Below are 14,524 nucleotides of genomic sequence, written 5' to 3'. Positions count from 1 at the left end.
GAAGAGATGGACTTTCAGTTTGAACAATGACACTAAGAACTGACAAGTAGGCCACGGATCTGTTTGGACACTTAGATCTAATCTGATTTTTAGCTATGATTTGCTAAAATACATTAGAGATTGTACAATCACGTAAGCAGTTGTACATATATGAAATATAATCAGACTAATTCCAGTTCAGTGTTTGACTATTTGCGAGGTTTATCTTGAGTAGTTATCCTTGGCCAATCTGTCGGCAAGCATTAGTTGCGCTTACTGTATTGACTACTTTCTTGCAGCTAACCAAGAAAACGAGCATCTTGAAAATGCCTGCATCACTGTTAGCCTAGAGTACATTCCTGTCTTCTTACCAGGGGAAAAACACAGCCCTGGTTTACGCTTCCACAGGTGAGAACGGAAGACTGAAATACTGTAACAGACTATATTAAACTGTGTCTGTGTAGGAGCCGCCTCACTAGTAGGCCTTGCAATACGCTACATCACTCCAGTGCAGAGGCTCCAGATGAGGGAGGGCTGCAACAGGATATTTGATAGGAGTCTAGGAATCCTTTTCCAACCCACTACACTAACTATATCCTGTGTTAGGAATAAGTGACACCTTGCGCACTGATGCCAACAGGCTCTCTCTGATGGCCTGCTAGGTTGTCCCTACAGCACTTGTGCTATGTTGTAGTTTTAATCTATTTGCACATAGATTGCCACTTGCAGTCATTTCTTCCCAACCCATCCCCACATTCTTAGAGATAAAAGTGGATTAAACCACTCAGCTCGCTCTAATGCAGTGTAAGGCTGTAGAACGCATCAGCAACTGGCAGGATCAACACTTCGGAGTTCAGACTCTTATGCTCAAATCTCACCTATTTAGGGTATGGCTCAGTCCCAATGGAGCAGCCAGCTGCCACTCTGCTACCACATATGGAATCCAGCTCTGGAACCAGGCGATGTCCCTTATCCAGGGACAGAAGGGATGAGAATCACTGAGGACCCAATACCCTTCCAATTGTTCAAATCAAGAGTATGCTCATGATGGTCACTTAATATGAAAGGTGGATGTTTCTTCATATATAAGAGAAGAACCAGCCCCTCCCCCCCTTGACTGTCACCTAGTTTTGCTGCATTTTCTCTGGAAGATTTAAGTCTGTTTTTTGTGACTGTCGTGCCCTGTATGCGATGGAAGCCACACCAGAGACTCACCCTGTATGTAGTGTTTTATTGAATGAAGGTAAATTACAATAGACAAAAGTATGTTACACACGCTATACAAAATAGACATTCTTATAAGTGAGAAAAACAGATACTAGGAAAGAGCAACAGTAAACGAGGGCAGATCTGTAGACAGTGCCTTAGACACACCCATTATTAGAGCTGCTTCACTTTGGCATTGACTGACAAAGACGGGTATGTTGATGGGAAACAGAATAACTTGTTATTCTCTGCAAGACAGACAGATCTCTTGGTAAACAGATGGGTGAATGTCTTAGCAAAACACAGGTAGCTGCATCATCCTGTTTCTAACTGTGTAATTTAGGAGCCGTTGCTCTTAAACCTGCAGTTGGAAACTTAGCCTGTTTTTCGGAATGCAAAAGTAGTACATTGGTAAGTAAGTCAAGGCTATGTACAACCAGCTTAAAACCACTTTGAAGAGGCCACTGTTTATGCCAGGACACTAAGTAAATCTGTTTTATTGCAGGTAGCATAACTTACAAGCCTTAGACCTGATTCTGCACACCTTACAAGACAACACTGCCTTTGACTTCACTGGGAGTTCCGAGTACCAGGGCAGATGAGGCTCCCTAACCCGTCACGCACACCAAGTTAGCATCAGTGGGTTGCACAAACAGAGAAGCTAATGCCATGTTGACTTGTGCTCCATACAAAATAGGGGGAGGGGGAAATAAATGTTTGCCAAATGGAAAGAGGAAAAAGCACAGCAGAAATGAAGTGTTATTTTTCTGCTGCCAAGAGATCATGGCTCTCAACATGCTGTGGACCAGCTATGCCACATTGACCTTTATCATGTATGACCAAATCAGGCAGAAAGCCTGAAATGATGCAAGCTTCCCATCACAGCAATTTCATAATTGGCACTTCTGATGTGATTTTCGGCTATCAGGGTATGTCTACAGACTTTTGGAGTGAGCCTCCCAGCCCAGCTCAACAGAACTGGGTTGCAGGGCTTGTGCTAGTGCTCAAACAGTAGCTGTGTAGCACCTGGAAGTTACAGCTCAGGCTCTGACACTTACCGCCCCACCCCAGGCTTTAGGGCCCGAGCCACAACTTCCAAATGCTGTCTACACAGCTGCTTTCAGAGAGCTAGCTCGAGTGCTGAGCAGCTTTGGGAGCCTCACTCCAAAATACTGTGGAGAGATACCCATAGACAACAGCAGGGTTCTTTGGAACAAAGGTAAGTTCAGGCTAAAATCAACTACATGCCTTCCTAGATGCAGTTCAGAGAGAAACTTAGGGTTTCCACCCCCTACCCCCATCAGGTACTTAAGAATTTCCCTTTGAGCTGTAGTGAGTGTTACACTTAGTAGCCCAAATATATTGAGAACTTCAAAGCACCAAGGGACTAAAATGCCAGCGTTTAGTTCTACTTTATCTGAACGTCAAAAACAACTGGCTCCCCCCCACAGTACAGCTGCTGGACTACCTTACGGTTTGCTTTAAGAACTCTGGGATAACTGCCACTGCTGAATCTTTGGTCCTTGTTTGCCTGGATCTGACCACCAGCCATGCCCAAGAAGGAAAGTAATGGATATTTTCAAAGATGTTTGAGGAGCCTCACTTACCCTGTAGGTGAGCTGATCTCTGGCTCAAGTAAGTTCTAGCTGTGGTCTCCGAGAGGGGGAGTCACCTGAGATGCCTCAAACCTTACAATCCCATTTAAGAAGTGAACAGCAGGAGAAGCCACTAGTTCTTGCAGAGTTCTACCTTTTGGTTTGATGCAGACTGCGTTTTTCCTTCTAAAATTGAGAGTCACGGTGCTGAATCCACTACTGATTAGTGGATTTTCTAGAGACTGAACAAAGGCATCAGTGATCAGGAGGAAAGCCCTGGGGATCTTATTTATTGGAGACAGCTTACACCAGGAAGGACAGCACCACCAAGTGCTTTAGCTATAAGCTCACTGTGTCCTTGAAGATGCAAAATAGATGAAAATCATGAAAAAAAACAATGTAAAATGAGCATCTCTACCTAGATGATTTTACCAGAAAGTGACAGCTTTTTAGGCAGTGTAGGATTATATTATTCCTTTGATATATGTTATTGGTGACTTCTGTGCCTGTGCTGCTGGGGAGAAGACAACATTCATCGAGTGGTTCTGTTGCTAACATGTCACACAGGGAACCTCAGCAGTAAGGGGAACTGCTTTCCAAATCTAGGGAAAAGATGGCTAGTAGTGGATTTAAGTATTAAAGTTTCCTGATTTTTCAAAGATGAGTCTCTTACCCTTTAAATATTTAGGGTGAAATCCTGGCTTCGTTAAAGTCAATGCAAGTTTCTGAACCAACTTCAATGAGCTAGGATTTCACCTCTGATATTTTGACGGACAGCTTTCAGAACTGCATATTCACCATTGCTGTGGAACAGATTACTAGAAAACCCACATAACACAATACACCATGACACTTCACCATGGACATCCACTTCACAGCTTGCCCCCAGTAATCTAAATGTCTAACTGCTGCATACTCAGTACTCACCTTTTTGCAATGGATTGGAGATATTCAAATACGTTAAGGGCTATTATAAAGAGGATGGTGATCAATTGTTCTCCATGTCCACTCATGGTAGGACAAATCGTAAAAAGCTTAATCTTCAGCAAGGGAGATTTGGGTTAATTTTTTGGAGAACTTTTTAGCTAGAAGGGTAATTACAATCTAGAACAGGCTACAAGGGGGGATGGGGAATCCCCGACGTTGGGGGAGTTTAAGAACTGGTTGGACAAACACCTGTCAAGGATGATCTAGGTTTATGTGGTCCAGCCTAAGCGCAGGGGGCTGGACTTGATCTCATGAGGTCCCTTAAAATCATACAAAATGTAGGGCTTTATGTCCAGCCCCACACATATGGTGAGTAGCTGGAGGTTTCTGGTACAGTCACCACCAATGATATGGCTGCATTTGCGATCAGAATTAGGCTTTGATGTTGACACCTCACTGAGATGAGAGGGGAAATTCACCCCCTTTTTTGGGGGGGGGGCAGACCAAGGTCTTGTCTGCACTGGATATTTCAGCCATCTGTGACTATCCACTTGTGCAAACACCTCCTCAAGACAGGAAAAAAAAATGCTATAAGCCATGATTTGTATGCCACTTTCAAGCAGGGAGAAAGTTGCACTGGTGCAAATAGTAGCCAAGTTGTCTGTCTACACTAAGTTGGTATTTGCATTGGTGCAGCTTAACATTACTTCGAAGTGCACTACACTAGGTGCCTGTATCAGTGCAGCTAACTGATGGCTGGCCATTACTGGCTGTAACAAGGGCAAGTCGGCCCTACAGGTAGGCCTAAGGACAGGTAGCAGAGTATCAGCTTATCCAGCCAAAGCTCTCTGCTGTATATAGCATAGAAAGGCCTTTTTATGAGGACATTTTAGATCTTGGCAGAGTCTAAAGACAGTAGCTACTCAGAGCTCATTGATTTTTCACATCTAACATTACTTTCCCAGATGACTAAAGAAAAGTCATTTTGCATATTCGGGCCATTGCCAAGGTATGTCACCATTTTAATCTTGTTTTGCTCGCTGCTTACAAGAACTCCTGGGAAAGTCAAGATTAGGCTCTGGTTTGTTACTTCAGGGTTTCTGAGAGACTTCATGCTCCACGGAAAATGGAGGTAGTGTTTCTTACAAAGAATTACAGAACTTTTCAAACAGATGTAAGTGGGTCAAACTTGGTGCTCAAGAACCCCGACCATGTAATGAAGAGGGAGCAGTTTACATGTATACTGTCAAGCCAGAGGCATACACAGCTGTATGTAAATCAATGCTATTCACTAGGGTCACAATTTCACTGACATCCCAACATGAAAGGATAGATCTATCCCTGAAGAAACAAGCTTTCAGATCCACAAAACCTAATCAGTACAAATCTTTATGGTTTGATAGCCAGTTCTCAAGATTACAACAGGATGCAACAGTATTTTTGGCATAATAAAAAATATTTACATTATGGCCAACACATTTATATGTGTAGTGTATACAAAATATTTATAAATGCAAATTTATTTACAACTAGAGCAGCAGTTCTCAAACTGTGGGTCAGGACACCAAAGTGGGTCACGACCCCATTTTAATGGGGTCGCCAGGGCTGGCTTAGACATGCTGGGGCCCAGGGCCAAAGCCAACCCCCAAGGGCTTCAGTCCTGGGCAGCAGGACTAAGGTTACAGGCCTCCTGCCTGTGGCTAAAGCCCTTGGACTTTGGCCTCTGGGCCTGGGGCAGTGGGGCTTAGCACTCCCTCCAGGGTGGCAGGGCTTCAGTGGGCTCAGGTTTCAGTCCCCCCTCCTGGGATTCTGTAGTAATTTGTTGTCAGAAGGCGGCCGCGGTGCAATGAAGTTTGAGAACCCCTGAACTAGAGCACTACTTTACTCACAGGAGAAAAAACAACCCTCCAAAAAGTTACCAGTCTGACACAATGATGCAACTCCTGCTAGCAGATTAAAGGAACAGAAAGCTGGACAACAGCTGTATGCTTGCAATTACTGGAGAATTCTATGGGGAGCATGAAAGGCAACATGAAACAGCTAAGCCTTCTTGATAGAATTTTCAGAACAGACAGCCTGTGTTGATATGACATCATAATGCTCATGCTTTCCAATACTCTTGTAGTGGAGTTCACTTCATTCACCAAAATTGTCCAACCATAATATAATGCTGTGGATCCCCATCTTTCCAACACAAGTAAATCCAAGAGACAAAAGCTTGTGCCATCATCCCACTCCTAGCTGAGAGTCTGTCTTGGTCCACTCAGCTTGTAATTGTAGACATGTGTATACAGCATCTTTGGGCAAGGGGTTAATCCTGAGGTAGAAAATACAAAGTCAGTTGATCTGAATTTGCTTCCAAAGCTTCACTTTGCTGTTTATGTGGCTTCACTAAATTCCTGAATGTTCCGAGTCCTGTTAAAATCAAAGTTATGTTCACGTAACCTGTGGCAAGGTCTGGGTGAAACAGCTTGTTCTCTCTCACCGTCAATGACTCCCTCACTTCGGAGAGCTTGAGGGGCATCCTCATGGACTGACTGCTGCTGTGGGAAGCGTGAGTGAGACAACCCTATGTCTCTGTTTAGTCCCCATAAGGGTAGCTGAAAAGGTTCTGAGAGAAAAAAAATGGATAGGCATTTGAGTTCATGATAAATGCACCAAAATTCTAAACAAGGATTCGATGTCATTTGGCAATATGACATTCTTAACAAGATTATTTTCTATTTAGCTTTGAGGGCACATTTTACTGGAAGCCTTCCCACTGTAGCAATCTATTACTGTAACCAGCTACAACATGCCTGCAAGTTTCTCCAAAGGTTCTCTGGAAGAATCACAAAAAACCTTGATTCTATTAAATTGACAATGTTTTTCCCCCTCAGGTGCTTTGAAACATTAGGAATTCTATTCAGTAAACATACAAAAGTGCTATTTGGATTTCCTGTGGGATATCTGTGTGACTCTAAAGCAAAGACAAGGTTGGCAGAGAAATATACTTGATATATATAATTTTTCTCAACTCCAAGAGCATTTGGACATTTGGTGCAAAGCTTCAGATTTCTGTTCATTCAAAGTGCAGTCTGGAGAGGAAGTGTTCAGTGATTAGATTAACTACCCCACACACAACAATTTGACCAGATAAAATTGGACTAGTCCAGTACGAATATATAAGGTAACAGGCAGGCTTGTGCCGTCGGACTGGAAGAAGAGGATGAGTCATGAACTTACCATTATTAGTCTGCTGGGATGAGAGTTTCTTCTCATTTATTCTGTCATGATGGGTAAGAAAGGCAGACATTTCTCTGTCTACTATAAGATTATCCAGAGTTCTGGCTTCATGTTGGGTGTCTGTTGGATAGGTCTCCTTGGGCACTTGTACCATGAGACTGGACAATGTGTGATCCAGTGGGTCCTCTTCTGTAATGTATGCATAAGGACAGTACTCACGGGTCCTGGAGTAGATGTTTGCATTGTCATAACAATCTGAGCAGATCACTAATGGACCTGTGCCACCTGACACAATGGGGGAACAAAAAATATTCTTTGTTTAAAAGAGTAGGGATGCCTGGTCTCTACAGTTGCTTTTATAGACAGGTATGATCATGCAATATCACCGTGCCACAGTGAGAAAGACACTGACATAGGATTGGTACTGAACTCCACAATGCATGCTTGCTTCCTTTGGAAAATAAGCTGCAGAAGAAATGCGCCATATTCACATGCATAGCCACCCAAATTCATGCTAGCCCGGTGACTCAGCTTGCCTGGGAGAACAAAGGTTTAATGTGGTGTAAAGCAACCTCCTATTGCCTTGTAAGTTCTAAGAGCAAAGACATTCCAGTATCTAATTAACATGCATGTCTTCCTAATCACATTTGTATTAAAACAGTTCCTTACCCTACAATTACTGTGGTTCTTCGAGTGCTTGTGTCTATTTCCCACTCTTGATGCACATGCTCCCCATGTTCTCCAGATCAGAAGCTTTTAGCCAGGTTCTGCTGGGGTCACACCTGCATCCTGAGTACCCTTTGCACCCCCACCTCCCATCTGAGAGCATGAAGGGTGGATTGGGGCCAACCATCTCTCAGTTCCTTCACCAAAACATAACACAGGTCCTGTAGTAATAGGGCTGGAGGACAGGTCATGGAATAGATGTATATGGACAACATCTTGAAGTACCATAAAGTAACTGCTTTTTCTTCAAGTGCTTGTCCATACATATTCCACTACCGGTGATCTTAATTCCTATCTAGCCTCCTGTGAAGTCTGAAACTTCATGCCATTTTATATAATCATACTTGGCAAGGAGCGTCTGGTAACTGGCAATCCTAAAGTGGAGACTGACAGAGGGCAGAGTAGCTCTTGGTTCAGAGGAGATCCAGACATCTGAGCTCCTTTTCTTTAGGTGTTGCCTTGCAGCTTTTCTGTTCTGTCCTCTCCTGAGCAGCAGTGAAAACAAGGGATCCAGGTGTAGGATGAGTGTAAAAGTACTAGAATTCCAAAGATGGTACCTGGGACCTTCTGTCTGCCTTTTTGGATGCTGGGGGAAAGTGATGCGGGCATCTGCCTCAGGAGCTGTGCAGTTGCTACCTGTCCCTCGTTTATGGCATATCTTGCACACCTCAGTGCCTGGCTGGCTGTTTAACAATTTGTGGGATATCTCCTGCCCTATATCAGTTGGAATCTCTACTGTCTCTGCCATCTGATGAAGGAAGTCAAATTTTTAAAATTAAGATTGAATGCTATTCTAAAAGATCTGCTCTAGGAATTATTTCAGGGAAGTTCTAGGGCCTGGGTTATACAAGAGGTCAGACCAGATGATCACAATGGCCCCTTCTGGCTTTCGAATCTAAGAAAAGCGCTGTAGTCCTCAGAGTGTGATGGAACAGATGGGACAACAGCATCAGGTGAAGATGAGATGGCAGAAGGGCAAGTTCAGCTGACTGACAAAAACCAGTGGGAGAACACTTCAACCTCTCTAACCACTCGGTGACAGACTTGAAGGTGGCAATTTTGCAACAAAAAAACTTCAAAAACAGACTCCAAAGAGAAACTGCTGAACTTGAATTAATATGCAAACTAGATACTATTAACTGTGGCCTAAACAAAGACTGGGAATGGTTGGGTCATTACACCAATTGAATCTATTTCCCTATGTTAAGTTCTCCTCACACCTTCTATGGGCCATCTTACTTATCACTTCAAAAAGTTTTTTTTCCTCCTGCTAACGATAGCTCATCTCAATTGATTAGACTCTGCCTGTTGGTATGCATACTTCCACCTTTTCATGTTCTCTGTATGTATAAATATCCCCTGTCTGTGTGTTCCATTCTATGCATCCGAAGAAGTGAGCTGCAGCTCATGAAAGCTCATGCTAAAATAAATGTGTTAGTCTTTAAGGTGCCACAAGTACTCCTGTTCTTTTTGCGGATACAGACTAACTGCTACTCTGAAACCTGACAAATTTCAGAGACTTGCAATTGTTGAGGGTCACTAATTGACACCTGTGGGCTGATGCTGTTGGACCCTCCTGTACCCTACCAGGGAGGGAGATCTAGGCTTAGAGGGGGCCTAGGAGTGAAGTTTCTTGGCATGATGGAACTCTCTTGGTGCCCAGTATAGCCATGAATGAGGGCTGTACGCAAAATGAATTGGGAGTCACAGCAGAGTGTAGCAGGAGGGGCGTCTCTGTAGATACCTTGTATTTACCACAGTAACCACGAGTCCTGGATTCTCTATATAAGGATCATAGAAAGAAGCCTTGGAGTAAATAGCTGAACCGCCCCCACTATGGAGGAGATGAGGAATATTCCTCTTCCATTGGTGGAGCTGATGCAGTAGGTGTGTCAGAATCATAGGAATAAAGGAAGGGATCTTGAGAAGTCAAGTCCAGTCTCTTGTGCTGGGGCAGGACCAAGTAAACCTAGACATCCTGACAGATGTTTCCAAAACCTGTTCTTAAAAACTTCCAATGATGGGGAATCCACAAGCTCCATTGGAAGCCTGTTCCAGATTGTAATTATCCTTATAGCTAGAAAGTTTCTTCTAATATCTAACCTAAATCTCCCCTGCTACAGATTAAGCCCATTATTTCTTGTCTTACCTTCAGCAGATATAGAGAATAATTGATCACCATCCTCTTTGTAACAGAACCTCAATGTATTTTAAGACTTACCAGGTTCCCCTAGTCTTTTCTCAGGACTAAACAGACCCAGGTTTTTTTTTTGTTCTTGTGTTTTGTTTTTTTTTTTAAACCTTTCCTCATAATAGATCATATTTTCTAAACCTTTTGTTGCTGTCCTCTCAACTCTCTCCAATTTGTCCACATCTTTCCTCAAGTGTGGGGGACACTACTCCAGCTGAGACCTCACCAGTCCTGAGGAGAGTGGGACAGTTACCTCCCATGTCTTACATGAAACATCCTGGTAATACACCGCAAGATAATATTAGCCTTTTTCGCAACTGCATCACATTGTTGACTGATTCCATTTGTGATCCGCTGTAACCCTCAGGTCCTTTTTAGCAGTACTGCCAGCTAGCTAGTTTTTCCCCATTTTGTAATTGTACCTTTGATTTTTCCTTCCTAAATGCAGTACTTTACATTTGTCTTTATTGAATTTCATCTCGTTGAATTCAGACCAATTTGTCAAGGTTGTTTTGAATTCTAATCCTGTCCTCTAAACTGCTTGCAACCCCAGCCAGCTTGGAGTCATCTGCAAATTTTATACACACACTCTCATTTCATTATCCAAATCATTAATAGAGATATTGACTAGTACTGGACCCAGGACTGACCCCTGCAGGACACTAGATATGCCCTCCCAGTTTGACAGCGAACCACTGACAAGTACTTTTTGAGTTTAGCCTTTCAACTAGTTGTGCACCCACCTTATTAGTAATTTCATAGACCATATTTCCCTAATTTGTTTTTATGATAATGTCATAAGGGACAGTATCAAAAGCCTTAGTAGGTCTGGGAAAATCTTTTGTCGGTACGCTACACACCTCTGGGGCCGAAGAAATAACAGTGATTGATATAGCTAGGGGAATGTTTATGGTTTATGATAATGGTAACTCAGAAGACAGATGCTACTAGATCTAGTGCTGTGTATCTCAGCATTGAGACCATCAGTACCATGAGCAGCAACTGTGAGGTGGATGGGACAGAACATTTGTGCTAATAAAATTTGTACCAAAGTAGCTGGTACTGGAGCAGAAAGCCTTAGTGTCAGTATGGAGTGCCCAACAGGCCATGTCGCAGAGACAGACAGATGGAAACTGCTTGAGAGTGCTCTTTGGCCGGTACTGGTATATGGAGAACAGTGTTTTTGGGTGCAGAGGAACCCAAGTTGGGTCCTGTGCTACCCTTGTGAGAGGAAAGCTGCAGCGATCTATGCCTCTTTGACAGGTTCTCAGACAGAAGCCTGTTCTTCTCTAGAGAAGAGGATGACTGCATCCTACTGCTTTCAGCAAATGAAGATGACTTGAACTGGAAGCAGTAGAGGAGTGCTTCTCAGAAGCTGGGGCTCTAGAGGCAGTCATAACATTCATAGTCAACTGAGTACTTCTGGCGGAGGACTGTTCTGATCAGGGTAAACAATATCCACCCAGATCTGAAGCTGACCTCACTAACTTGTCTAGAAGATCAAACTTCCCTTGCCTTATGGGTTCTTTTAGAAAAGATACCAACAAATAAAGCATTTATCAACAATATGCCTCCCAAGGGATGCAGCACACTTACATGAAGGACCATACTTGAACATCAAAGATTTTTGCTCAGCCATAAGGGCTGAAGCCCAGTATCCAGAAAAGCTTGCCAGAATTGAACCCCAATACATGACTACCCAAAGCGAATCAACCTCTGATCTACACTGCATAGGTAACTTGTACAAACCACAAGGGACAGGTACATTGCTCTCAGTCCTGTTCTGCAGCCATGGGCTGCTCCACCCTTTGTGCCACAGGGGGCCAGGAGGGAATTTGGGCACAGACACAGTCCCAATGAATTGTCACCCATTCTGATCTTGAGCATATGGGGAGCATGCACCCGAAAAGTGAAATATATATATACAGACCAGCACTATAAGAAAAAGAGGTAGGGTTTTCAAATTTAGAGTAAAGAAAAATCTAAAATTTCTAGAGTCTAAAACATTTAACCTTCAATGCTAATGCCATTACCTATTACCCTGCTTTGCATAATGCTACGATGCAAAGGGGCATACTTACCATCTGTTCCCTTGTGCACATAGCCATTTGCAGGAGGCATAAGTTGTTGATGGCTTCCTGCCTCTGAGTTGCTGTAGCCTTCTTGAGGTTCAGAAAGAGTTCCTTGGGAGGATAAATAACTGGGAATATCTGCAGGTAAATTCATCTCCTCTGAAAGAGGCGCACAGAGATTAACACTGACTATCTCAACAGTAAGTGATAGTATTTCAAAGTGGTGCTGATGCTATTCAGCAGACTAATACAAACATACTGAGAAAAGGATTTCATACATATGCCATCCCCATTCTCCTCAAGAAATTAAAAATCCACATACCCGGCTAAGAGAGACTAACCAAAAAGCAAGCAGAACCAGTCAACATCTTACTCTAAGTCTTGCGAGTGTTCTCACCCAGACATAAATTTCAAATTCTTATTTACTACCAACTTTGTGAACTTCATTTGTTTCCCTCATTTCAGAAGAGCACTATGATTGACATGGTATAACATGTTTAATGTTAAAGAATGCATGTTTGACTTCTTCCTCTCACCAGAAAGAGAGAGAGAGAGAAAAAAACTCTAGGGAAAGCCTGAATATACCCAGTTGACCCTGTGCATAAACCAAGAATTCAGCTGCGACAAACAAAGGCTTCCCCCCACCCCAGTGAGGTCTCTTCCTTTACATTCTTTATGGAATTATTTCATTTAGTTATAGGTTAAAACACAACAGAAGTAAGCTGGCCTTGTATTTTACCTACCTGTGTTAGTGATGCTGTAGTCTTCATTTTTTCTCCGCATGTGATATATAACTATAACCCATACCAAAGAGGTGCCCACAACACAGCAGACTACAACAATAATCACAATGCCAACTGTCGTCCAGCCATCTTCCTCGTGTAAAATACCACTTTGGGAGGAATCACAATTTGGGGAAGATAATACATTTAGGTAAATATGGCCACGCTCTGTGCCAAGTGTGTTGGACATAATGCATGTATATTTCCCAGCATCCTCTAATCCAGCATCCACAATGATAAGGAGTTGATTGGCAGCAGCAAAGAAGTGTCGTTCTGTTACTGTCAGGGGCCCATCATCTTTAGTCCAGTTCAGGCGAGGGGCTGGACTGCCACCAGCTATACACTGCAACACGGCAGTTTCACCTCGGGTTACTGTCCTGTCTTCCAGAGGCCTAACAAACGAAGGAGTTTCTGGATATGGTGGAGAGGAAGAAAAGTTATTTTAATATTGTAAAGTCAAATAGGATTAAAAAGATAATTGCACAGAATCTCAATTGCAACCTTTCTACGTGTATCAAATAGTATTTAGAATCCAATCCCAGAGTTTGAAAATAGAGATGGGCAAAGAGAACAGTGGCCAGGAAATACTGTGACAGATCTGATGTGATGGAAGACACTTCCATGAATGGTGGACTCACTGGAACTGATCTTGACAGAGCTTTGCTGAATACATTGAAGGTAACACTGCATGGGGTGATATGAAGTCTTTTCCATTTCTATAGTTTATATATGACCTTCATGTAAAAAAAGGGTAGAGGATCTTCCAAAAAAAAAAAATCAACCACCAAAAAACAGCCTCTCTCGTGGTATTTCCTTCCTATACCAGCTCAGCATAGTCCAGGTCGCCTGTGATTAAGTTCAGCTCCCCGAGTCAAAGCTGGAATTATCAAATCTATAAAAATCAACCTAGTCAAGAAGTGTCCCCATAATTCTCTCCCCCCAAACCCATGCCAACATATACAGTAAATGAAGCTGCAGACTAGCTGCGCAGTGAATCACTGATCAGAGGTTATTTCATTATGCAGATTGATATGGACAAAAGACAAAGGGAGCAGAATTAGAAACGGTTTCCGAGGTTGGCATTCAACTTCCCCAAGATAATCCGAGTCAACAACAGGGAACTCTGCGGTAGCCACGCACATTATCAAAATACATTTCTTCCATGGTTCTTTACTGCAAAACGCCATCTACAACCAGATCTAAGTAGAACACTGGTCCTTTTATAGCTCAGTCACATTTTTTAAGATGTCTCAAACTGCTACCTTAAGATCAGAGAAACATGCCATTCTGGTAGCATATTAATTTACATCCAATTCATTTAGATTCCTTATCAACTTCTCATGTAAGTCAGCTACCACCATCATCACAAAAAATTAAGTGAAAGGATCTGTACAGGTCCAGAATTGTGTTTTGCTTACCCAACACAGTCAGTGTGGCATTTGCTGATAGACCTCCTGCAATGTTTTGTGCCATACAGCTATAGATTCCCATATCTTCTATTTTTACATTTGCGATGAAGAACACATCGTCTTCAGGCATAACATGCATTCGCCTCTCTCGTGCTGCAGGGAAGTCTGTGCCACCGTCTTTCTGCCATGAGATCTGGGGAGAGGGGTGGCCCTCAGCGGCACACTCAAGTCGGGCCATGGCCCCAGTACGGATAGTTAGATCCATGGGGGTTTTCAGAAAGGAAGGCAGCTCTGCAGTGGAGGAGACATTATGAACTGAATGTGAAAACATTTTCAGATCAGGGCATATAATAGCAAAGTTCTTCTCTATACTAGAGGACTGAACTGTAGCAGATCTTACAGACTGCTGCAA

The 14,524-nt window shown here is 42.9% G+C and overlaps 1 protein-coding gene across 1 annotated transcript in view; it reads right to left on the bottom strand.

Annotated features, from left to right (window-relative positions):
* Positions 1-1,190: 1,190 nt before the first annotated feature.
* The window catches only part of LRIG2 (leucine rich repeats and immunoglobulin like domains 2), a 29,429-nt gene continuing 16,095 nt past the window's right edge, over positions 1,191-14,524 (bottom strand). The window contains exons 13-17 of the mRNA XM_045015134.1: positions 14,122-14,403; positions 12,665-13,114; positions 11,931-12,080; positions 6,933-7,217; positions 1,191-6,318 (exon numbers count right to left, since the gene is read on the bottom strand). Coding sequence (XP_044871069.1) covers positions 6,086-6,318; positions 6,933-7,217; positions 11,931-12,080; positions 12,665-13,114; positions 14,122-14,403 — 1,400 coding nt within the window. The 3' untranslated portion in view covers positions 1,191-6,085. The remainder of the gene's footprint in view (positions 6,319-6,932; positions 7,218-11,930; positions 12,081-12,664; positions 13,115-14,121; positions 14,404-14,524) is intronic.

The sequence above is a fragment of the Mauremys mutica genome, chromosome 4, assembly GCF_020497125.1.
Source record: "Mauremys mutica isolate MM-2020 ecotype Southern chromosome 4, ASM2049712v1, whole genome shotgun sequence".
NCBI lineage: Eukaryota > Metazoa > Chordata > Testudines > Geoemydidae > Mauremys > Mauremys mutica.
This window is presented reverse-complemented; position numbering and strand designations above follow the sequence as displayed.